The 25,241-nt window shown below is 38.6% G+C and overlaps 2 protein-coding genes across 5 annotated transcripts in view; one reads left to right on the plus strand and one right to left on the minus strand.

Annotated features, from left to right (window-relative positions):
- The first annotated feature begins 972 nt into the window (after window positions 1–972).
- Window positions 973–17,589, plus strand: LOC116736254 (periphilin-1). Of its 2 annotated transcripts, none has more exons than XM_032588631.1 (10): window positions 973–1,159; window positions 2,525–2,582; window positions 2,809–2,882; window positions 3,001–3,228; window positions 3,969–4,030; window positions 5,020–5,079; window positions 5,542–5,702; window positions 7,647–7,723; window positions 8,922–9,056; window positions 16,825–17,589. In XM_032588631.1, coding segments are annotated over exons 2-10 (993 nt in total). In that variant the 5' UTR covers window positions 973–1,159; window positions 2,525–2,581; the 3' UTR covers window positions 17,020–17,589. The 2 variants fall into 2 exon arrangements, with proteins under 2 accessions (XP_032444522.1, XP_032444529.1); XM_032588638.1 differs by having other exon boundaries at window positions 5,545–5,702.
- Window positions 17,590–17,629: 40 nt separating this feature from the next.
- Window positions 17,630–25,241, minus strand: part of prickle1a (prickle homolog 1a) — a 30,946-nt gene continuing 23,334 nt past the window's right edge. For all 3 annotated transcript variants that reach the window (XM_032588619.1, XM_032588602.1, XM_032588611.1), the window contains 6 exons: window positions 22,098–22,211; window positions 21,187–21,324; window positions 20,325–20,528; window positions 20,032–20,218; window positions 19,103–19,945; window positions 17,630–19,019 (listed from right to left, as the gene is read on the minus strand). In XM_032588619.1, coding sequence (XP_032444510.1) covers window positions 18,175–19,019; window positions 19,103–19,945; window positions 20,032–20,218; window positions 20,325–20,528; window positions 21,187–21,324; window positions 22,098–22,211 — 2,331 coding nt within the window. In that variant the 3' untranslated portion in view covers window positions 17,630–18,174. The remainder of the gene's footprint in view (window positions 19,020–19,102; window positions 19,946–20,031; window positions 20,219–20,324; window positions 20,529–21,186; window positions 21,325–22,097; window positions 22,212–25,241) is intronic.

The following is a 25,241-nucleotide window of genomic DNA, read 5'->3' on the forward strand; positions in this document are numbered from 1 at the left end:
GAGTGAATGCTGCAAGTCTTGATGTAATCTGCTGGGTTTCCTTAGACAGAAGCCTTTTGAACTAATTTGAATAATAAACTGGAATTCATGTTGGATTGGATTGAAATTACTTATGAAGAAAGGATCTGTGTATTGTTAATATATAAATAAGTTGAATTGATGGAACAGTTTTTAAAGAGTGAAATACATTTCACAATAAACTACATAATTAAATCAATGTTTAAACATTGAATTGTTTACTTTTAAAAATATTTTCTGATTTCCTGTACTTGATAAAAACTGATTTTGTCAGTGGCACTTATTACAGAAGAAATATTTACTTATTGTATGTATGTAATGTAATTCATATTTATATAACCACATTTATTTATTGGCTCATGGATGAAATTCATCAAATTGATCAAACAGAAATACTGCAATACATATAAACATGTAAAATATGTATGGTATATTTATATGGTTTACCATATGGTTAAATAACAAATTTATTATTTTACCATATGGGTTTCAAATTCAGTTTTATAACACGAGGAGGTACTGAAATATAGGAAGCAATTCACCAATTACTCTGTAATATAATTGTAATTATAGCAATAGAAATAAAAGAAAACAGTTTAACTGTAGTCCAATTAAAATTAAAATACAAGTAAATGATTAGGTAAAAAAATAAATAAATAAACTAAAACTGGCAATTGCATAACTTTTAAACAGGTGGAAAAAAAACTACCTTCAAATTAAATGAACTAAAACTAAAAAAGGTCTTTGAGAGAAATACTTCAGCTAATATTGAAGTATATATTATATTCTTATATTTTACTTTTATATACTTATAGGTATACAAGTACATTCTTGATGCACGCAAAAACTATTTGCAGTAATTCACTTTACCTTTTTCCTCCGAAACAATGCCATATCGGGACTTTGTCACATCGACCACTAGAGGGTGCTCACCTTTTTCCAAAACACATTCTCGTCACCGAAGAAGAAAACAAGGAAAATAATGGTGTTGCCTCTGCAGCCTTCCTAATGTACTTTCTGTTGTAAACAGAGAGGAAAGAATCAGCAAAAAGCAACAGGAATTTTACATCCAAACAGAGATCGATAGAAGGACAATGTAAGGCAGACCTCTCCGGAAGGGGCGACCTGAGTTCATTATTCGGTGAGTTTCACATGACTTCCGTGTGTGCTGCTGGTGTAGCGGGATGTTTTCGCTAATGATGCTAAAACACGTTCGCCAGGTATTCATCAGAGAGTGTGGCTTTTTGCGTAGAGGTCTTAAACCTCAAACTATTTACAAATAAAACAGAACATTGACATGTATAATTTTATAATGGATCTTAACGTCACAGTAGTTAGTGAAGCATTTGGACCACTTTTTTCTTTGGAAATAATTGTGTATCAAACACGTAATCAAAGTTAAATTTTTACTTTTATACTTTAAACGCTCCTGCAGAGTTTTGGTTGAATGTCGCCAAGCAACTGCATGCTTTTTTTTAGCTGTCAATAGCCTCTTCTCACAGTTCTGGATTGATATTTTATCACCCTTTTAATCATAATCGGAAGGCTTCATTTAAATTAGCTTGTCTCCTAGCATGTGTTTGGCTTTTAAGTGTAGTACAAGCCTACAAAAGAGTCGAGGTTTTAGCTGGTGACATTCGATGCGGGTAAAGTTAGCCTGTGTTATTTGCTGTGAAATTAGCTTTGATGCACATTTGATATTTGATTCCTGTTAGAACAACCAGTTGTATCCAAATTTCAGCCATCTAGCTTTTGTATGATGCTACCAAGCTTAAAGCTGTGGTTAAAAAGCACCGCGTGGTTCTTCATTCATGCTGCCCGTCATTGTAACCTCATAATCTTTTTCACATCTCTACATAAAACATTTCTTCAGAGCGTTTGGACTCTCCGCTTGGCAGATGAAATTACAGTCACGCTGCTGTACAACAAGCCAATTGTTCCAGTTAATGGCAGACATGAACATTTGTAGTTCTTAGACTGTTCCTGAACACCCTAACCTAAGGGCTTTCACCTGCGGTGACATGTTGCCTCTCGGTACAGAGTTGGGGAAATTTGAAGACTCAACTAAAATCTTTGTATTTAAGTACAGTTTAATCTCAAGATGTTTAGAAATTGATTCAAAAGACTTTCCCCAAATTACATAAATCTATAAGTGTTTTCACTGAGTTCCTTGAATCTTGCAATTGTTCAGAGAAATGGAAATAGAAAAAGAAACTACCGGCTGCTTTGAATCATGATCGCAAATAAAAGGTTAATAGGCTTCACTTTTTTTTCCTGTTAATATGCTTTAGCATGTTCTACACCATGCAATAAAAGTCTTAGCTGAACGTATGCTTATGTAGCTACTGGGATGAATCTGACCTATTTCGCTGAAGGAAATCAACAATTAGCAAGTCATACTGTCCTGTTGTGTTGAACAGAGCTGAGACACTTGTGTGTGACTGCATGTTCCACACTGTGATAACTGGCTTTTTTATAATTTTGTTTTCATGTATTTACTTCATAGGTTCATTTTTCTCAACTGAGACATCGTCAGCAGACAGAGCAGAGAACCTAACCTGAAAGTAAGTGTAATTAACAGCATTTTACTTGTTTTTGCATCCAAATCTCATAGAAGTCATCTTTAAAACATGAACAGCTCCCAGAAAATATCCAGCAACTTGGAGGCAGAAGAGGGTTGTAATTTATTTAAAAAATACAAACTGAGTACAAAGTACTTTGGATTCCAAAGATAACTTTAACAAGTATTACAGGTGTACATCTTCTGTTTTCTGTCACTGTTTTTTGTAGTGGCTTATCAGCATGGTCGAAAATCTATCAGAGAGGCATATGAAGAGCGCTTTGCCACAACGGATGCGAGAGAGGTATGCCAAACAGTTGCTTTGCGATGCCTGTTGGCATGCAGCATTGTGGTTATTACTGCCGTTATTGCTGCATTATACTAAAATCATTTCAATGAAATGTCAAAACTGGTCCTTTCAGGTAATAGTTCATCGAGTTGTCAATATTATTGACAAGAGGAACCCTATGCCACGCACTGGGTTGGAATTTGACAGAGGATATGAGGACCAGCGGTACGCAGGCCCTCGCAACTACCAGAGTGGAAGAGGATATCACAGCGAAGACGGTTATCAACCTGATGACAGTCAGTACTATGACGAAAACCTAAACTATGGCAGCTATCGAAGAAATTCTCCACCACATCGAAATGTAAGTCAACTCAAAGGACATGACCGTGGTAGGAAAGGAGTACTCTGATTTTATTTATTTATTTTATTTTTTTTTAAGGCTTGCTAATAGAACACACACTACTGATTGAATCAAACTTTTTTTTTCCTTTACTGCATTTTGAGCACATTGTAAAAACAAAAACACTCCCACAGGCAATGTAGGAAGATTATGGCGTGAGGTGTAACAAAAACTAGATGGCTTAAGGTAGATGCATGATTAGCGATTTATTCACTTGTTCATCAGTATGAACCAAAAGCATATATATTTTTTTGTTTACTTGTTTGAGTGTTGCTAGGTTTTGACAGGGTTGGGATAATATGGACTCCGCTTAAGGATGACTAGCAGCGCCCTCTGTTGGATGGCGGTCAAATTACAGCTATAAAAGGAGGTCTAAGTGGACGTTATTAGCTAATTCACTGGAACAAATTTTTATCTAATAAACCATCAATCGGCAATTAATAACAAGTAAGATAAATGAATGTAGTTGCTGCCATATCATTAGTTGATTTGCAATTTGGGCTAATAAACAATTGAACAGATGTACCTAATGAAGTGGCTGATGATTGTCAGTCCATTTATTCCTCCCTGTGGAATTTCTTAAGTTCTTCACAGATACCCAGAAATTTTTTCAAACACGATTAAAAATCTAAGTTAGCTGCATTTTTCTAGTGGTTATATTTTGTCTTATTAAAATATTTTTTTTTGTTTTGTTTTTACAGGAAGGCTCATACCCCCAGCAGAGTTACAGCAGAGATGACTTGAGGCATCAGTTAAGCTCAAGGTAACATTGTTTTATTCTCCTTGCTATTACAATCTCCACTGCATTTATGATGTAATTTACCAATTTGACCACCAGATGGAGCGATACTTCTGTTCTATGATGATGAACATGAGAAGCATTCATGAACCTTTTCTTTTCATGTAATAAACCTGGAGCATATTAATAAATACAGTTGCATCAAGCTTTACTTTTCTTTTAGCATTCCGCTAAACGGAAAGAATATGGTTCTGCTACTTTAAAAATTGGTTTGTAAATAACTATTCGGATAAAAATGTTTTACGTATACAGATAAAGTGTTCTTAAGTGCAGAAATTAGGAATAGAAATTAAATCCCTCTCAGATCATCGGAGCGATTCAGCAATTATAACAACTCCATCAACCTCTTACCTTGCTGCTTGTGCATACCAGCAGCTTCTGGTAGCAGTATAGGAGTCATGCCAGGCCAAAGAAGAGGACAAAGGGCACTAGTGTCTACTCACTTAGCCAAACACTCCTCCAGTCACTTCCCCCCACTCCACTCTTTACCCGTCTCTGAGAGGAGAACCAGCTGGACAGCTTCTTCTCCAGGAAAACAGACATGTGTGTGTCTGTGGAGTTTCTGAATAAAAATTGATGGTATGGTTTTGAGGTTTAACCACCTATCTGTTGACTTTGGCTTGCTTAGCTCTCAAAGGCATTTTAATCAGATTTAAACAGCATTAATTTTCAACGTTAATGGGGAAATTTGGTTTGATCTTACCTACAGAGATTCCCAAGACAATCAAATAGAGTAACTAGAAATGAAATACTCTTTTTCTAATGCTATTCAGCAAGAGCAATGTGTTGTCAAACACCACTCGTAGGTGGCAGAACGTGGGTACTATTTTTACTTTTTTTAAAAAGTTTTGGCTAAAATTTTTTACCTTAACCCTGAAGGATGAACCTAATTGTACCCAGAATGCTTGTCTTTTTCATATCCATTTTTTTCTTTTAAATTTCCCTGATTTCAGGAACAGGAGCAGAGGTCACAATCTCCCAAAGAGAGGTCGAGGGAGTGGTCCTCCTCCAAGGTGGGTGTCGGACATGTCGCTAACTTCACAAGTAGTGAGCAACAGAGTTCACAAATAGTTGGTTTTGTTAACAGGACTGATACATTTTTTTTTTCCACTTGTGAAGGGAAATTACTAATTTGCTTTCAACTTTCCTTTGTTTATGTAATGCCTTGCAAAAGTTTTCAGAGTCATGCAGCTCGGGTCAGATGAAACCAAAAATGCATTTTTTTTTCTCCCCACATGCAAAAAATATATTTACAACTCATTAGATTTGTGGGATTTTTTATCTCCAAAATCCATTTTGTTCACTTTATTCTTTCCATAAAAACCTTGACATGATATGTGCTTTTCAAGTACACACTAACTTTGATATGTAACAGGAATTTACTCCCACTTAATATTTGATATGGAAAAAAAAATGTCCTGAGCTTCAGATGTAAATGGGTCAAATTTTCACTGCGCTGCTTAATGTTTATACAGTAGGGAGGATTATGAGGACTACAGGTCCTCTAAATCCTTGGTCATCACTCGGGAGCGCTCACCTGGAAGGAGGGAAGGCCATCCGCCCGTCCGATCCGGATCCAACACAAACAGGAGCTCCTCTCCCGACAGGGACAAAGGCTACACATACCAGCAGAAGCGTAAGTGTGGTCAGATGAGTGACGCTCCTGAAAATGGTTCGCCCTCAGGTTGCCCTGATTTGGTTTTCATTAAGCAATTTCTCAAATATCCTAAAGATCACACAGAGTTGGTTTTCTCATTTAATTTACACCAGAGCAAAACTATCCGGTGAACCAAAACACGAGTCAGGCTGGTGTTAGTCTCGATTGAACCCATCATGAACTCTCCTCCGCTGTGTTTCGTCTTCGATTGTAAATTTGTGCCCGGACCCCGGCACTAATGAATTTGACCGCCTGACCCGGTGACCAATGGCTTTTATGACATCTCGTAACAGACTGCCACTTTGAACCATCCGACACTCTGTTGTAAGGCACAACCTAAAAGTTTTAACTTAAGACTTAAAGCGCAAACAGATCACAGAAGGAGTGCAGCACGTAACACTTTACATGACACGTAACCTGTGAAAGTAATTCTCCTGTTGCAGCTGCAGCAGCAGAACAAAAATGTTCCCATGTTTCAGAAACGCACACGAACAATTAAAACAAAGGAATTCACTCATTCCAGGTAAGGCATCTGTTTTTAGAGGAGGTGTGTAATGTGAAGGGTCAGGGTGGGCTGTAGCATGTTGGGATGTTAATTACATGGGCACAGACACACACACAAACACACACAGGCTCTGTTAAAGGCTGGGAAAAAGGATACCTTTGGTTTATTGGGGTGGTTTGTCATGGGATGCACAACATGACCTTTTCCTCACTGCGCGAGCAGTAAATGCGCAGCCTTAACTGTGTCTCCGCAGTGACTTTCAGTCTGTTATTTTACTTAATTTCTTTTTGGCTTTGGTAGCTGGACTAATGAAATAAGTTAAATAACTTCCACAAAGATTTGTTTACTTCAAAACAGGTGAGAGGACCGCACACATTTAAATTAGTAGATTTTGGTTCAGTCGTGTGTGAACCAGGAGCAGTTATTACTTTACTTGGAAGCAATTTATTGTTTCTGATAAGATTTATTCACAACCAAAGACTAACTGGTAGGTTTTTGTTTGAAAAATTTGACCGATTACAGTTGCCACCACCAAACACTAATAACAATTATAATAGAATACTCAGAAATCTTTAACCTGCCTGGTAACAGAGTGTATTGTCTCTGTCACATCTTCATTCATATCACTGTGTTCGAAACAAACTCCCTATTGGATCTTCAGTTTCTTTGTTTGTTTGTTTTTTTTTATTCCGATGGAAGGGTTGTTTTCCCGCCTGAATTTGTGAAGGAACAAAAGTAGCAGCTCAGAGGAATCGGTCACTTTCCACCAAGATGTCAGCATACAGTTTGTTTGAAGCAAAACTTTGACCTGTGAACGGGTATTTGTGCCTCTAACTACGCATGGAAAAACTCAACATTACCTCGCTTTAATCACAATAAAACACTTTTCATGGTTTCAAACAATGACAAAACGGCCGACGTTTATCTACGTTCTCTTTTAAGTGAAAGCGGTGTGGCCAAATGAGGACAAACGGGGACAATTTCCAAACGACTGAATTGCACAAACTCATTTTTCTTTGACTTGGGAGGCCCCCACAATTAGAGTAAAAACAAAAAACAAACAGATGAGAGACATTTGCAGCTTCATCTTCATGCCATGACTTTATTATTGTGTAGGGATAAAGGAGGTTTTGTGGCTAATGTCAAACAATGGAGTTCAAGCAGGGAAGAAAAAGAACATAATGAGCATTGCAGTCCCTACACGAAGAAACATGCTGCTTTTTGAGGCGACATTTGTTCCAGACGGCAACCCACAAAGATGTTCTTCCGGGCTTCGTTTTAATAGGGAGAAGAGTAATTGAGAGAACGCTGTGGCCACCATGACTGTAGTCGCCTAATTTTTGTCAGACCTTTGTGTTTACTGTTGGAATATGAGAATGATTATGAACTGTAGCCCTTTCATGATTTTGTCTCCGTAGACAAGTCCAACACAACAAAGAGCTACACTCCCAGCAGCTCTGTAGAGGGCTCTCCTCACCGCTCACTCTTTGCTAAGGTAAAATATTTGATCTGCACGCATTCTGTACAAGTCTATATGGCACTGTGCAAAAGTTTTGAGCTACTCTTAATTCTTCCGAAGAGTCAGACTCGCATTCGTTTACCATGACATTGATTATTAGTTCTGCCGTTTTTCTGTAGGTTTTCTTGCTGCTTTTTCGCTCGTTTTCTGTTGTTATATGCAACTATGAAAGCATTTTCAGCAGTATGTTGTGGACAAAAATGCCGATCTAAACTTCTTTTTTTTTTTATTGTGGATCTGTTTTGGTTCAACTATAAAAGAATGAAAAATGCTGCCTTTGTGACTAATAAAGTATGAAAACTGTTTTTTGGGGGTAATTTGTATGTTTACTGTCACTGGTCTCTATTAGTTGGGTTTTAAAACCTTTCTATGCTGAAGTGATTGGTAGGTTTAAAGTTAAGAGGGTCAAACAGCTTTGCAGTGAAAAATTGCTTTTGATTGTGGAAAAACTTAATTTATCTTTTATGATTATATGCTTTATGATTATATCACCAATTAACACAGTAAGTGATGGTTATCGCAAAGAGATCAAGCTATTTACCTTTTCATGGACAAGTAGCGATATCCCCAACATATTTTCTTTATTGTTATTAACTAAATGTAATGAATCTTAATATCTATGAGGATATTACAATGTTGTATATAACTCACATTGAAACTTAATTTTGTTCCTCCTTATCGAATTTGTTTCGTCAGTTTACTGATTAGTTCAGCAAAAATCGAAGTTTTAAAATGTTCTTATTGTATATATTCAGACAGCTCAACTAGGTGAGATATTAAGTAGAAGCATTTATAAGTCTATGCCAACACTGACTTTGTCAAAAATGCAAAGTCTTTTCATATTCGCTTCATATTTTTCTCTTTGTTCACCCTAAAGTCACCCTAAATAACACCCAAAATAAATTCTTTAATGTACAAAGTTTGAAGATATTTCATTTTTGCTGAATTTAAGTATAACTTATTTGCATCATGTCCATCAGGATGCAATTTCAGAAAGCTATTCCTAGATTTTGCTATTCCATTGACATGCAGACTGCTTAATAAGAGACACATGCAAACAAGATGCTGGCACCTGTAAGAGAGCAGACTTGTCTCTATTCGAAAGGCTTTGAAATCAGAGCCAGTTTCTAAACCGGTTGACCTCTGCTCTAACCCTCGACCTTTGGCCTGCCAGGAAAAACCATCAGCATCTGCAGCAGAGACGGAGGAGGTCGCGGCTGCCAGCACGGAGCCAAAGCTGATGCCAGACGAGGACTTAAAGGCACGTCGATCAGAGGCCATTAAGGCTAAAGTTGCCGAAATTGAGAAGGTAAGAACATTTACTCGGAAAGTGGCAAAAGCTTTGTGATTCCTGTTGACTCTTTCGGACCTGAACGTTTTTTGATTTAGAATGGAAAATGTATAAAACCAAACATTAACCTAAATATTTTCCAGAAATCTGCCAGTAAGTTAATGCTGATGCTCATTTTTACGCTTCAGATTTGCCTTCTTCTTGAATGTGAACAATGATACTGCTGTCCTGGTAAACTCAGCCCCAATTAATCTCTTCCCCAATTCCTACTTCCATTCCGTACCCACATGTTGCCATTTTCACCCTTCTAATGGTGTCTTTTTACCCATAAACAAACTGTTTTCTCCCCACGTTTTAAAACCATTGAGTATTTCGGCTATGTTTGTATTACAAATGTTCGCAAAATTTTGTCAATGTTTGTTCACGCGACAAGTCATCAAATAACACTCTGCGCCACCATCCCCCTACCACTTCCTGTTGTCTTCTCCATCTTTTCTGCCAGTGGTAACAGCCGGCTGTTGATCATGTGACTCGTGTGATACGGAAAAGGCGTTCCCATTGTAGTTTTGTGAAATGCTAATTCCAATAACGGAAAAACCACCTCATCTTAGCGCAAAAGCTTTTTATTGAAAAATGTGGGTTTTTTTGTTTTTTTTTTAAATTAGCGATTTCCATTAAACATATTTATTTTCAGAATTCCAATTTGCATAATTATATGGTCAACGGAAACAGAACATCTTATCTTTTAAAGAAATTTGTATCAAATCCAGACATAAAATGCTGCAATCCAATACATCGTAATTCACCTGTCATATTTAAAAAATATGAAATACGACAGCATATGAACCTTATCTACTCGATTTCTCTAGTGGGTGCAAATTGATACATCGTTATCCTCCTTTCTAGCTTTAATTTAGATGCATTTTGACATGTTTCTAATGCATTTTTATTGCATTATGGATACACGTTGCAGCCTACCTGTAGCCAACTGGCCAGCAGTGCAGAGCGCTCATTAAAATTACTATAAATTGTAAAAAAGAAAATAGTGTAAAATTTTAACAGCTCTAAAAAGATTTGCCTACATGAGAAGGCTGTTCTGTTGATGAAAAGTCTGACAAGGAAGCAGGAGAGTCCTGCTTCAGATTGGGACTTCTGTTGAGGCCGTGCTATTCGGAGCTGCACGTTTTTCCCGCTCATTCATCACTTTACGCTACAGTACCACTTATCTGTTCCCGTTAAAGCAGGGCAGGAATTGCCCTGCAGGATGCAGGTGGCCCACCCACACTGTGGTGCATCCCTTGGCATTAGTGCACACATGCTCACCCTTCCCTTTCCAGCTGTCTCCACAGATATGGTGAGAGAATGAAACTCTGACTGCTCCTTTACTGTAACATCTAGCCCAGGTGTTGTGAAACACACACACGCAGGTGTTATTGTTGGGGACGGGCGGATCAGGTGGTGGGCAGAGCCGGACCACTGGCTCCTCACTTTGGTTTGAAAGAGTTGTTCCTATTGGTTGCTGTCAAGGCGAACAGGACCAAAACATCCTCACTAAGGTTTAGGGCTGATACAATTAATCCATTAGTAATCCATTTATTGTTAGTTGAAGCATTAGCTGAGACAAAAAAGGCTATTTACTGAAAGAATGACACATTCAGAGCAAAAAAAAAAAAAAAGTAAAATCTGTACAAAAATATATAGATTTTGTATTTATTTAAGATGAAATAAGAAAAAACTACCCAAAACCCCTGTGGCATAGTTTTTGCTTTGCCCAGTTCAAATTCTCTGAAAGAAAATCTATTAATCACCTTTTGCTATCTGGTTATTAATCGGTTAATCAAAGAAAAAAAAAAGTCAACAGATCAATCAGAAAGAACTGAGCTTTTTATATTTTGATGTTTTTGGCAAAGTATTGTATTTCTCTGCAGACGCATTCTTTGCTACAAATGATCGCTAATTGCATTTTAGGCAATGAAATGTTTATTTTCTCATTTAAAAGAGAAATTGAATTGTTTATTTGTTCATTTTTAATGTATCTATAATATTGTATAAAAAAGACCAAATCGAATTTCTACTTTGCTAATTTATTTTATTTGATTAATCTTCAAAATGACCGATTAATCGATAACTAAAATGATTGTTAGTTGCAGCCCTGCTAACGTTAAATGACTAAAGGTGTCACACTACACCAATGTCTTTTTTTTTTATTTATTTTTTTTTAAGTACAACATTGCGAAGTGAAAGAGAAATTATGACCTAAACAAAGTGTGGGAATATTTTTCCAGGAACTCCTTTCATCCGGTGCAAATGAAACATGTCCATTGGGACTATTAGGCCGACCACTGTGAGGTCCGGTTTGAAGCCTGAGAGATTAAAACGGCTCTTTTAATATCCCCTAATGCGTACCAGCCCTCAAATCATTACCCTACTTCCCTTATTATGCAGGACCCCTGCCTGCCTCACTGCTTGTTTGAACTCACGAAAAAGTCCATGCGAGACCCCATGTGTGCATCTCGAACTGCCCAACCCCCACGCGGTATTCCAGCAACGCTCCTTGCAGCATGTTCACAGTTTGGACCTCGGCAAACATCCTTTTTGCGTACAAGCCCGCTTTTCGAGGTTCCTCTTTCAGGACCCCAGATTTGCCGTTGCTCCAGGGGCCCGCTGTCCATCCTGTGTGGCCTCGTTCTATCAAGCTCTAAGATCAGCTTGTGGCTCCTAGCTTCAAGAGGGAATTAATGAAGGAGAACCACTGTGCAACATTTTTCTCACTTCCTAAAGGGTGTACGAGGGTCTAAAGTAATTAATCAATTAATCGCATGATAAATTAAAAATTATTTTGATCATTTCTAATCTGATGATTGATATTTTTTGAAGGGCAATTTTGTTTTGACCTCATAATCTGTTTTACTAGTAGTTTTGGTTGTGTGTGTGTGGTTCTTATTTCCTTTTTATTTATTGTTTTTCATTGTTTTATTTTGAATACTTAAAATGTCTTCCAATTGCAGTGTTAGTATTAACTGAAAATTGTCTCAAAGCGACAATATTACCTTCATTGTGGTCATTTCTGGGCCAACTTGTTGTCCAGCAAAGTTTGTTAAATCTTTGAAATGCGCATAAAAGTATGTATTCCTCTTAAACACAAAGTGTGCCACAATTAAAGTGAAGTGGAAGATAAATAGTAAATGCTTTTCAAACTTTTTTAGATATAAACCTGACAAATACTCTGCTTACTGCTTGTTACACCTGAATTTCCCTACCTATGGACAATAATGTTTATTTCAATTCTATTCTTTATTTGTATTCATACCTAGGCCTGTCGCGATAAACGATAAATCGATTAATCGTACGATAAATTAAAACTATCGACGTCATTTTAATTATGGGCATCATCGTCTCTTCCGGCCTTTTTCTCTTTCTGTTAATGACACTGAATGAAAAAAAAGACTCAACTCCGGTGCTCTCCACTGACTCCTCCCTTCCTCATTTCCTCAGTGTAAAGCCCAGCGCACACTACACGATCTTAGAGCTGTCAGCCGATTGTCGGCCCATTTTCAAAACCTGACGGATCACACATTAGCCGACAGAAATCCTAGGTATAACGGTTCGATCGGGTTCGTTCCTGCCGTGTGGTGTCCAACAATGGGCACAGAATAATGGCTACAAGTCCAGTGAACTAATTTTAAAACCAGGCATTAATTAATGCTTTACTACAATCTACCTGCAATGCATGTGGCTAGTGTCAGCGTAAAGTCCTGACTGAATGAAAATCATTAGAACCTATTTACGTCACGTTAACGAAGAACAGCTGAAAAGTTACCGGGTTTATCAACTGCGGTAGCAATTTCGCTCCAACTCCTCTCCTTGTCATTTCTATATTCTTTGCATGTTGAATAAACATTAATGTTGTTTCCACTATCATCTCCAATGTCCGCTGGACTTCGGGTTGCGCCGTTTCAGCTGTTTGGGATTCCCCGACGTAATTTCCCCTCAGAAAACACGGAGGAGAATCCGCGCTTTCTGATTGGCTACCTGTCACATTCAACAGGCTGCGTTAAAGCGCCCAGTTGGGGAAAATCCCTGATTTAGATCGGAGGACGATCTACCGTAACACACCACACAATCTTAGAAAGATCAACGTTTTAAGATTGTTGTAAGGGGAAAAATGGGAGCAAAAAATCATGTAGTGTGAACTATTGCATCAGGTAGTCGATGTGCCCATCTTCTCTATTTAAATCTAATTATTACTGAAGGGCAACATAATATACAGACTTCATAATCTGCACTCTTTTGGTTGAATGCAGTATTTATTTCCACTTTTACTTTATGTTGTTTAGTTTTTTTTTCAAGTGCGTTTTTGTTAATGGAGACCATTTTATTTTCGTTTTTGGTTGTTTTGTTTATTTTGTTTATCAGTTCCAGTGTTAAGTGTTCTTTTGAAAATAAAGTGTATCTATCTTTGGCAGGAAATTGCATGGATTATTATGTCATTTCCATTAAATCAGTGTAAAAAGGTCTTCAAACAATATTATCGTTTATCGCAATAATTTTTGAGACAATTAATCGCTCAGCAAAATTTACTATCGTGACAGGCCTATTCATACCCCTTTACTCTGCCGTCTCTTAAAGGTCCAGTGCAACGTACCTTCAGACATCACCAGCTGCGTATAATTATATTTCACTGTGAACGTGGTTTGTTAAAGTCTCAGAAGTTTGTTTGAAAACTTGAGTAAAAATAAAAAAAAACTGTCTTCACCAAGACCATCACCACACAGCAGACAGGTTAGTTTTAAAGTGGTGGAGAATAAAAGATGAAAAAACTTTGTTACAACTGCAAACCTAACGAGACATGACCGCCTAAGCTGATAGAAAAAGTGGCAGTATCAATAAGGATGCTGCAGTAGAGTGGGTCAAAGATTTTGAGATGTTCTGCATCCACTTTGACCGAGCTAGAACTATCCGGTTAAAAAATGTGGTTCTGCACACTTTATGCCGCACTTTTCAAGAGTTTTATTCATGAAATAAAAATAAAGTTTCAAACTATGTGTTGTTTGAATGTGCCTGTGAAAAAGTCCAAAGTTGTTTTACTGCTTTTCTGTGTAATGGTGAATAATAAAGTGAACATTTAATTACTCTCAGCAGTGCAGCTTGGGAGATAAAAGGAGAAGACTTTGTTTAGAGAGATGGCAAACATTCAATCAACAGTGAAGTGATTTGGAAGGGATACTGGTTTGTGGGACAAGATGTTTGTGTCCCACTTAGCATCTGTTTTCTCTTTCATCTCTAAACCAGAAACGGGTTTTGTCATCCTTGTGCTTAATTTCTGTGAGGATATCGAGACAATGAGCAATGGCGCAATGGCCGTTCCTTTTTTCTTGCTGAGAGAGAACTGAGAAGTCGACTTGCGCTGCTGAATGAGGCTGACCCTGAGCTCAGCTGGCCACACGTGTTGTGAGTGCCCCACTTCCTTGTGGTCAGGCTAAACACTGTCATTACGCAGGGCCTCAAAATCGCTCGACATGATCTGCAGACATTAAAGCATGCATTTGATTCCAAACATCTCCCACAGTCTGGAATATTTCTGTCAGACTTGATTGAATTCGCCTTTCCCAATGTGTGTGGTTGTTCGTGTACAGTGAAATATAGCCAATATTACCGGGAGTAATTGGTGTTTTCCCGTATATTCTTTAGTGTTGCAGAGAATGTTGACCCTTTGCAAGTGAAGTCCCACTCTTCAGAAAGTGGCCCACTCTGCCATGATGGACCGTGGATTAATTACTGTAAAGCTTGTCAAAAAGCAGACTGTTGGTAGCCTTATATCGTGTTTATTCAGTTGATTTCACTGTAAAAATGAGTAAAACATAAATAGGGTGCCTCGTGGTCGGCTGCACAAGCGAACAAAGATGGAAACCAAAGTTGTCATTTTATCATAGCGATACCTTTAGATGAGGAAGGAACATGGCGACTGGTATCCCTCGGTTTATTCGCAGATTTGCAGGGAACATTTTTTATAAGGGAAGAAGATTAACGTTTATATTATGCTTGAGGAGGCAAGATTAGTAAGATGCAATCAAATATTGCATTATGGAGAAGGTATGCATCCAATCATTAGTAACTATGTATAAAATGCTCCTCCATTATGTAGCCTACCATGTATATAAAAAAACTGGCAAGCCTTTAGACTTTTTACGTTTCTTGCTGTTTATCTTGTTCTGTCCTTAAATGCAGATTTTTTTTCTTTTTCTTTTTTTCTTTTAACATCGGCTGCTTCTTTTAGTTGCAAGCACAGCAGATGGTTGTCATGTGGTGAACAGTTTCCATCCTCATTGTTCCAGGTTAAACGTCACGTTGTTTGTGTTTCTTTGTCCTTCTCTGTGTATTTAAAGACCCACCCTTTTTGAGCTTCCGCTCAGATTTTGACCCTTATTTTGAATGTCCTTCATAAAATTTGATTCACTCTGAGCGAAGTTTAAGATAAGTTTGTTGTTTTCGACCAGACCAACTGCTATCCTATCAGCAGGTGATGACAAAAAGGAAAAATAATGTGGACTTTATGAGTAGTGCATTTTACAAGGCAAGGTTTGAGTAATAAATATTAAATGAAGAGGTAATTTAAGCTCTGAGGTCCCGTAGTGCTCTTGGGCCTTATGGTGTAGCCCTAAACCTCTTGTCAGCTTCAATAAAGGACCTCACTTTCCATTCCCAGGTGATAAAGACATTGCAAGATTGCACCTGGAGCTCTCTATAAAGAACTTAACAACCATCTTAGGTTAGCAGTAAAATCTAAGGGGGATGTGAAAGCTTTTGGCAAAGTAGTGTGAAAGAATGCTACAAACAGACCGACACCTTACGCTTCTCTTCTTATTGGGCAGACATGGCCTTGAATTGGCTCATACACTCTCATTCACACACCTGTTTCACGGAACATGTCCATAAAGCAGACCTGGGATCATTAGGGTCGTGGTTAGACATGAGGCGGTTCATTGAATTTAAGCAGCTGTGTGACAGAGGCACTCACTTATGAGGTTAACGTTTTTGCTTGGTTGGTGATAAATCTTGATACCTATCCTTTTAATACAGCTGTCATCCAGGAGGCACTGGTTTACAAATTATTTCTGCCTTGCCACAATTTTTTGTTCTGGATTTCTTAGAATTCTAGAGGAGTCTGGAATTTTATTTAAACATTTTTCAGATCAGGATAATTAAATCAAGGAAAAACTATTATGGAAAAATTCAGTCTTTACTCACCATACAGAAGTCTTATCCATCCATCTGTCCATTTGTTTTTCCATCTGTTCACTATCCACCTAGTCATTCATCTGTCTGTGTTCACCCAGCCATTGAACCATCAACCCGTATTTTATTTAGTCCATCTGATTGAACAACCATTTCAATCAATCAATCAATCAAGTCATTTTTAATGATCCATAAAATTTTTTGTGTTTTTATAATTCATAAATGGGCAGAAATTTACAGAGAACCTTTTTATCCTGGAGAATTATGAACTTTTGATATAAAAACATTCTGGAACACTATAATTGTTGCATCTACACATCTCATTTTGTAAACTCTGAAAGTGCAATACTGTAATCATATTTCCCATTGATCATAATAAAGCTTTTGTTGACATTTTTATCAAAAAGTAATGATATGTACTAAGTAAGTTTTACCTTAACTTAATATTGGGTTTGACAATAAACAATAGATTGTGATTTAACTTTACTGTGACTTCATTTTTTGTTCTGTATTGACTTTGCGTGTCTTAATCTTATTCTTTGATGTGCAGAATTACAGGCAGGACTGTGAAACATTCCGCACAGTAGTGAAGATGCTGGTAGACAAGGAGCCCAGTTTGGATGGTCTGCTGCAAGCTCCGCTGGACAAGAACTTGTCGGAGATCCGGCAACACTGCCTAGATGCCATTAAAAGCTTCGTGGTGGAGCTGGACGAAATCTTGGCACAGCCGGACGCGACAGCCTGACATGGTCATGGCAGACTGCTAAAAATGACAATGTAAGGTTACTTGGACATGAGCTGGAAATCTGAGGACTAAAAAAAAAAATCTAATCTTTTATTCAAGTGTTTTGCAAATATTCTGTTTATCATAATTCTACAGATGGAAAGTTTTGTAAATGACTAAAAATGTTACAGTGAAGTACATACAGTATTATTGAGTTAAAAAACAACCAAATGTAAAAAAAAAAATTTTTTAGCAAATCATATCCATACCAACTTTGAACTTTTACTTGCATTTGTACCGCGAATTATGTTACCAAAACTACTTGAGATGAAATAACATTCAGGTTCTAGCAGAACTTCTTAATGATGTATTATAATAATTTTTAGGAGTTGTTTTTTTTTCCTTTTTTTTTTGCTTGTTCCGCTGTAAGTGCAATTAACTTCAATAACTAGGGTACAACTTTATTGCTGCTTCCAATGTGAGCATCCTTTAGTGTTCATGTGTTTTTGTTTCATTCTGAATTGAAGTTGAGTTTCTTCTTTTTGTTTCAAATTCATAACTTTTGAAATAAACAAATCCCCCTTTCTTTTACATTATAAGATTTAATATATCTTGCAACAGCACAAAAATAATTATGTAGACATATTTTATTACCATTATAAATTATGGCCTTATTTTCCGGTTTGTACAATGACACAGTATATGTTGAATGGTTACAATACAGTGAAACCATTGGTACACTCCTTAGTGAAGCAGAGTAATACACACAGTGCTTTTGAATTACTCAATCAAGCCTGGAAGCAACACAATTGAAGAGTCGCAGGCTACATAAATCCACATTTAAAGGTCCCGAACCAACTGCCAATAGTTTGGGATCTATGCTATTTGTTACAAAGACCATCAATAGTAATCTCATTTTCCATTCAGCAGTTTATATATCACAATAGCATTTTAAATAAGCACTAGCACTGTGTGGATTGTGTGTTATAAATATGTATTACAATAAAATACTTTTCTGGTTGTTTTGTAATGCCACAGACATATAGTGTCAACACCATTACCTGGGTAAAGTGAGTGCGGTGAGGCAATATATAGCAAGCAAACTGCTATTGTACTTTAAATGATTAATGAAAGAAACAATTGTGAGTGGCAGCATTACATAAAGCTCAGCAAAGCCTATGAAATTATACAATTTTTCCCTTTTCGTCCTTTTTTCTTTTTGGACTTGGTCCACTGGTCGTAAGGAGGAGCAGTCTTGCCTGCAATGGGGCTGGCTAAGTCGTCAGTGTAATAATGTCTGTGTGGTCTTGCCTGAGGTATAGGCTGTCCCAGAAAAAAGCCTTCTTCCTCTGAATCAGAAGATGAAGAAGAACATGTAGAACACCAGTCATCATCATCGCCGTACAATCCTAAGAACCTTCCCCTATCCGGGCCCTGTAGTCTGTAGTCCGACATGGCTGCTGGATTGAGGTGACCGTGGAAGACTTGGTGTCCCTTTGGTCCAAGCGACCTGCCTCTATGGTCCATCTTGTAGCACACTGGTGCTCTTTCCTTGGGTAGCAGATTAAGAGCATTGTCAGATCGAGACTTACGACTGCGACGCCTCCTGTGGTGGTGACTATGGCGACCAGATTGAAGGCTGTGCCCTTGGTCATCAAAGTGGTACACTCTCCTGCGAGTTCGTTCACTCATAGGGGGCTGACGTAACGGAAGGTCACCATAATGGCCATTGTCCACCACGTCGTCTGAGAACTTGACTTGCTGGGGCCTAGACTGTGAGCGTGCCCTTCTCAGGGCAGGCACATGAGGTTTGGGCCTTTCCTGCAATGGGACTTCTGCCACTTCTGTAACATCTTCCTCTTCCTCCAGACTTTTTAGGGAATTTGCACTTCTATGTAGCATGGATGAGTTGAGGGTACCCATGTTGCTGGTTTTATCACAGTCCTCTGCTTCATAGTCATGAAGTGTCTGGAGAGAATACACTTGAGGCCTTGCTTTATAATCACCACATACTGAAGCCCCTGGAGAAGAGACAAACCAATTACAAACAATGTCAAGATGAAGACGGGATTCTGTTGAGACGTTTTCTTTTATATCTACTCACCAGTAATATTAGAGAGAGCAAGAGACTCCACGGAGTCCCGAGCGCTCTGATCAGTTTTCTTGAACTCTGTTGTGATGCACTCCAAAGAGTTGCCGTACCACTGTGGCTCCTCTCCAGGTAGACCTCCTCCAGCACTCTGATCCAGCTCTAGCTCTTGGATTTTTCTGCTGCTTGCTGGTCCTGGATGGCTACCGTATGCAGAGTCCCCCAAGCCATCCTGTGATTGTGTCCAGTACATGTCGGCCTGGTACTTCTTACTCACCAAACCTTTATTTTTTGATGACTCCTGCTTGGATTTAACGTCCATTTCAGCTATCCAGAAATCTGTGGGTCTAGAGTCACTAGTTTGCTGAAAAATTCCATGATCGCCAAACTTTAATAATAACTGGGTCATGTAGTCTTCATGTTCAGCCCACTCCTCCTCCTGGTCCTCCGGTACCTCAGTCTCCTCTCCACGCTCCCTCCACAAATGCTCATCTGACAAGTTCAAGTGAGTCATTTTCGTCAAGGTGTCCTCAGCATTTTCACTAATTCCTGGGAACTTATAGTTGACAGAGGGAGAGAAGAGGAGTGACTGTCTGCATTGGTCAGCTGAGCGACTGCTCTTGCCCAACCGAACGCTACAGCGGGATTCACGTGAACGCGCTGATTGGAAGGCGGAGTCGGAAGAATCGGAGGCGTGGACGTCTTCCCCAAGAGCGCAGGCCTTGGAGCAGTAAATGCGACCCTGGTGTGGCAGGAAAGGACAACCGATGAGAGAACTCTTGCATTGGCCACAGCTGAAACAGTTCTCAGTGGCGTGCCAGTGGAGCCCATCGTAGGTCATCTGAGCATGGTCAACTCCTGGACAGAAGGAAATATGAACATAAGCAAGGTAGAGTGTGTTGATTTTTGTAAATCTGTGAATTTATGTTAAATAGATGTCCTACCAATGTGTTCTCCACAGGCCTCACAATATTCTGCATACAGCGATTCAAAGCAGCCACAACAGTAGGGTCTACCGTCCTTCATGATGTAACGCTGCCCTCCAAGAATGATCTCGCATTCAAAACAGGAGAAGTGCTTCATATGCCAGTGACGGCCCTCTGCCTCTGTGCATTCATCAGCAAAGATGATCTATGGTGAGGAAAAAAAAAACAAATGCATTGAAAGAGATAAATAGGTGCCAACAGAATAAAGACTTGTAGTTGTGTTTTACTAAGTATCACTATTGTGTTTGTACCTCGTCACAAGCCGAGCAGCGTGGCTTGAGCAACTCAGCATGGTGCCTTCCACAGTGGATCTTTCCGTCATGGTAAAAGTAGATCAAATCCACCAGCAGTTCATTGCATGTTGAGCAGGCAAAGCATGCTGGGTGCCAGCACAGCCCAGAACTCGCTCTTGAGGCAAACACTCCCATTTCCCCGCCGTTCATATCCTCACCACACTGGAGTCAAAGGCATAAAAGTCTGATTTTAACATATGGAATTACATATCAGTTGTACTTCAACTTCCTTATTCAGAGCAAAGCCAAGGCTATCTTTGGCTAAATTAATACAGTGTAAAGGGTTAATTAAATCCCATTTGTATGTTCATTGAAATATTTATATATTTTTATTATTATTATTATTATTATTATTATTATTACATTAGAATTGTTTAAGATGGTAGAAATTTGGTTTGGAATTGGCTCCAGCCCAAACGTCAATGTATTCCAAATTAGGTCATTCAGAGGGTGATATTACTGCTTGTAAGGTACCGAGTGCTGATGGCAACTCATCATAACCCCACATAACACAAAAGATAGTTAAATGCAGTGCCATTACTGGAAGTGTGTTGGAAACTGCAAAGAAATTGAGCCTAGAGGGGATGTGTCTCTTACAGGACAACTCTGAACATGCAGAACATATTTGTGTGTTAAAATCATCCACTGATAATCTGAATTTACACCCAGTTAAGAATCTATGTCAAGTCTTGAGAATTGCTGTTTATATTTTGTTACAAGAAACTGTATATGAGGTTAGTCATTTTTGATGAGTATGGGCTTGATTCTTGATCACAAAGCAACTTCTTTATCAATAAAACATGTAGAGAATATGACTCACATGCTCACAAATGGCATTTTGAACATTGCGAGGCATCAGTTTCACAGCTCCCCTTCCCAGTGCTTCCTTTTTCCTCTGGAGACTGAACATCTGCAGCTCCTTCTTCTCTTCCTCGCTGAGTGACTGGCAGTAATGAACCTGGAAAAGAAGGTGATAAGCTATGTTTAATAAAACCATTTGATGCATCAGACTTAAGCCAGAATTTGCCATGTTCTCTCATTCTGGAAGCAAAGGGGCATAAAAGTTTTGCACTGATTTGATCTTTTATTTGGCGCCTGTTGAAATATTGTGTTGCAGGAATGTGGGTGCCTAATAAAATTTATGAACTTAGGTAAGTTTGGAAAAAGGGAAGAGAGAATACCAGAGTGTAGTGAACAAAAGCAACTGTTGACCCCAGCTTGCCCTTCCTACACCCCACAACAGATCTCCACCCACCGCCCCTGTTTGTGAAGCAAATTTTTTACAATGGGTCTTTTAGATGTTCCCCAAAGGCCTAACAAGAGGGAAAGCAGACGTTTACACAAACAAGGTCTGTGTTTAGAGTGGATTCAAGAGGGTAGAAGACAAAGGGAGAGAGACAGCCAAGTTGAGCCGTGGTGCCATTGCGGTGGTGGCATCACATAAAGTCTCTTTCAACCAGCAGCCCTCTCGCCTGCTGAGCGCTCCTCGTGAAAACCACTGCTATGACAGGAATCCTGCTGGTGTGGGCTTCCAGCAAATATCATAAAGTCATCAAGTCAAACGTCACATTGTGCCTACACTACCTGCCTTCAAGATTGCGGTACAAAAATCCCCAGGTGGGGTGTCAGCATCTTGTGAGATGGAATAGTGTTCGACATTATCGAAATTGCTAAACGTAAAACGACCAGTTGGAATGAGCTGTTCTTTACTCTGCAAACAATATTTCTCACCTCATTATCATGTGGTGGCAGTTGGTAGAGGAGCTGCTTGATTCTGAACTTCTCTCCCGGACTGTTCACGTAGGGAACCTTGTCCTCGGGTAAACAGGAGAAATACAACTGCACCTGAAAACAAATCATTGCATAGAACACGTCAGTGGTTCTGAAATGTTCCTGCTTCCAACCTACAAAGTAAGAGAAAAGAGACTCATGACCCAAGTATTGGTTGAGAATGCAAGCATAGCAAGTAAGACAAATAGCTTCATTAGCCTATACAGTGTTTTTTTTTTCTATTTGTTAGTACTGATTGATTTATCTGTTTTTAACTGTAGCAATTTTTGTTATTTAGTTTTATCTCTTCAGAATTGCAAGATTCTATACTTGATTCTCAATCCTCAGTACAGTCTGACCCCGACCTTGGGAACCATAGGACAAAACAATATAACTCTGACACAAACCAGATGCATACACTACATATCAATCCAATACGATGTTCCCGTTTTTTCCTCTAGTTTTTGGTTTTAGAATTTCAGTTTATTAAAAAATCAACTAATGCCACAGTATTTTTTATTTTGTAATCAAATTTCATAAATGTAGTATTTAATACATTTATTAAAATAAGTAGATAAAAATGAAAAAAGATAAATAGATTTATTTAAACAAACAAACATAACAAAGGTCTGAGCAAGAAAAGGATGAGAAAAGACATACGGTGCATCTGAAAAGTATTCACAATGCTTCACTTTTTTCTGAATTTTGTTATGTTACATCCTTAATTGTATCATCCTTGAGATGTTTCTACAGCTTAAATGGAGTCCACCAGTGGTACATTCAATCTATATACACCTGTCTATATGTAGCCCCATAACTGACAGTGCATGCCAGAGTGCAAAAACCAAGCATGAAATGAAAGGAATTTGTCTCTAAACCTCTGAGACAGGATTGGCTTGAGGCACAAATCTGGGAAGAATACAAAAACATTTCTGCTGCTTTGAAGGTCCCAATGAGCTCAGTGGCCTCTATCATTGGTAAATGGAAGAAGTATGGAACCAGCAGGGAGAATTAAGGGCCTTAGTCAGAAAGGTGAACTATTGCCACCCTGTCAGAACTCTAGCAATATACCAGTTAGGTGGATGTATGGTAGAAATGAAAGCCACTACTTAATCAAATTAGCCCATCTGCCAAACGGCACTTGAAGGACTCTCAGACCACAAGAAACAACATTTTCATGGTCTGAGGTTGACTTTTTGAACTCTGAAGAAATCTGAAAATGGCGACCTCTCATCTGACCTAACGGAGCTGGAGAAGAACTGCGAAGAAGAACTGGTGAAATTGCCTAAATATAGGTATGCGGAGCTGGTGGCATCATTTTCACAAAGTCTTGAGGTTGTTAATTGCTCCCACGGGTTGCTCAGCAAAGTATTAAGCAACGGCTGTGAATACTTATGTAAATGTGATTTCTTTTTCCCTTTTTAATAAATTTGAAAAAATCTCAAATGTTTTTCCACATTGTCATAACGAGGTACTTGAGTATAGAATTTTGAGGAAAGAGATTAATTTAATACAGTTTGGAATAAGGCCATAACAGAAGATGTGGAAAAGTTGAAGTGCTGTGAATACTTTCTGGATGTACTCTAGATGGGACAGTGTTATCTAAAATGTCTGGAATAAGAACTCTTGGGAAATTCTACCACAATACGACACCTCATATAGTCATTGGTACTCATGATTATACAATTGTAGGTATCACAGTCCTCATAAACTACACCAACCACAGCAGGTCAGCAGGTCAGATCGGTTTAAAACAGTTGTATTTGCCAGTACTAAGCTTGTCTCTATAGGTGCAGGACAAAAACAGCCTGTTATGCTGGGACGCTGACCCTTGGGGTTGGCCAATGAAATCTAAACTTTATGAGTGAGGGGCTATTACAATCAGCCAGATAAAGAGGTGGGTTGTGCCTGTTTTGTGTGTTGTGGGACTTCCTGCAGCTTCGTGGCGTCTGGGGGTATGAGGCAGTTTACATTCACATTCACTACCTATTCCTCCTCAAACACCATAAATTATGCACATCTTTATGCCACTATTACCCCTCATCCAGCACCCCTGGGGCTTGCGAACAGTCAGTTATCACCCAAGACCTATCTGTTTCTAGACTGTAGTGATGACCCCTAAAGCAAAGCCCATTTAGACAATTGACTGCAGTAAAGGCATTACAGTTGACCTCTGCATTTTCCCAATAAAAATGCTTTTGAGCTCTCTTTGATTGCATTCTGATGTTTTGTTGCATATCACCTGCCACTCACTGTTTCTACGTGTTGGTTTTGATAAGTCTGATGACAAAGGGATATTAGGAGCAAGAGGGAAACATGGAAAAAAATCACTATGTATGGGATGTAAGAGAAGTTTGGCCTTGCAGACACAACTAACAGGACTTGTTAAGAAAAAGCCTGTTGTCTTCTTTGGCAGTCAGAAACAGCAAGTTTCCCTAATAATCTCAAGCAGACGTCTTCCACTTGCAAAAGTTTTTAAACTGCTTGAACTTTTCCCCCACTTTGTCACATTACTATCACAAACAGGAATCTTTTTTATTGAGATGCTATGTGAACGAACCAATTAGTCAATTGGAAAGAAAATAATACACGTTTTCCAACTTATTGTAAATCAAACCTGAAAAGTACACCCTGCATTTGTATTAGGCCCCATAGAGTCAATCCTTTGTACAACCACCCTCAGCTTCTATCATGGTACCAAGTCACCAAGGGTGTATTTGCAAAATAATCCAAGATTAGTTAAATTAAACAGACATGTTCTATGAACAGCAATTTTCAAGTCTTGAAATAGGTTGCCTGGCTTAACCAATTTAATGTATCAACTATCTAACTTGTAGTTCAGTCAGTATGTTTAGGCTCATTGCCCCACTGGAAAGAGAATCTCTGGCCCAGTCTGAAGTACGGTGCAGCCTCTAATAGGTTTTCTTTAAGGAGAACACTCCATCCATCTCTCTTCTTTACTCAGCTACCACCACCATGCTTTACCAAGGAGACAGTGTACTCAGACAGAAGTGGGATATTACTATTTTACCACAGTTTTTTGCAGGTAGGTCAAAAGCTTCAGTTTTGATCTCAAGTGACCAGATCGCCGTCTTCAAAATGTTT

Source organism: Xiphophorus hellerii, chromosome 2 (genome assembly GCF_003331165.1).
Source record: "Xiphophorus hellerii strain 12219 chromosome 2, Xiphophorus_hellerii-4.1, whole genome shotgun sequence".
Taxonomy (NCBI): domain Eukaryota; kingdom Metazoa; phylum Chordata; class Actinopteri; order Cyprinodontiformes; family Poeciliidae; genus Xiphophorus; species Xiphophorus hellerii.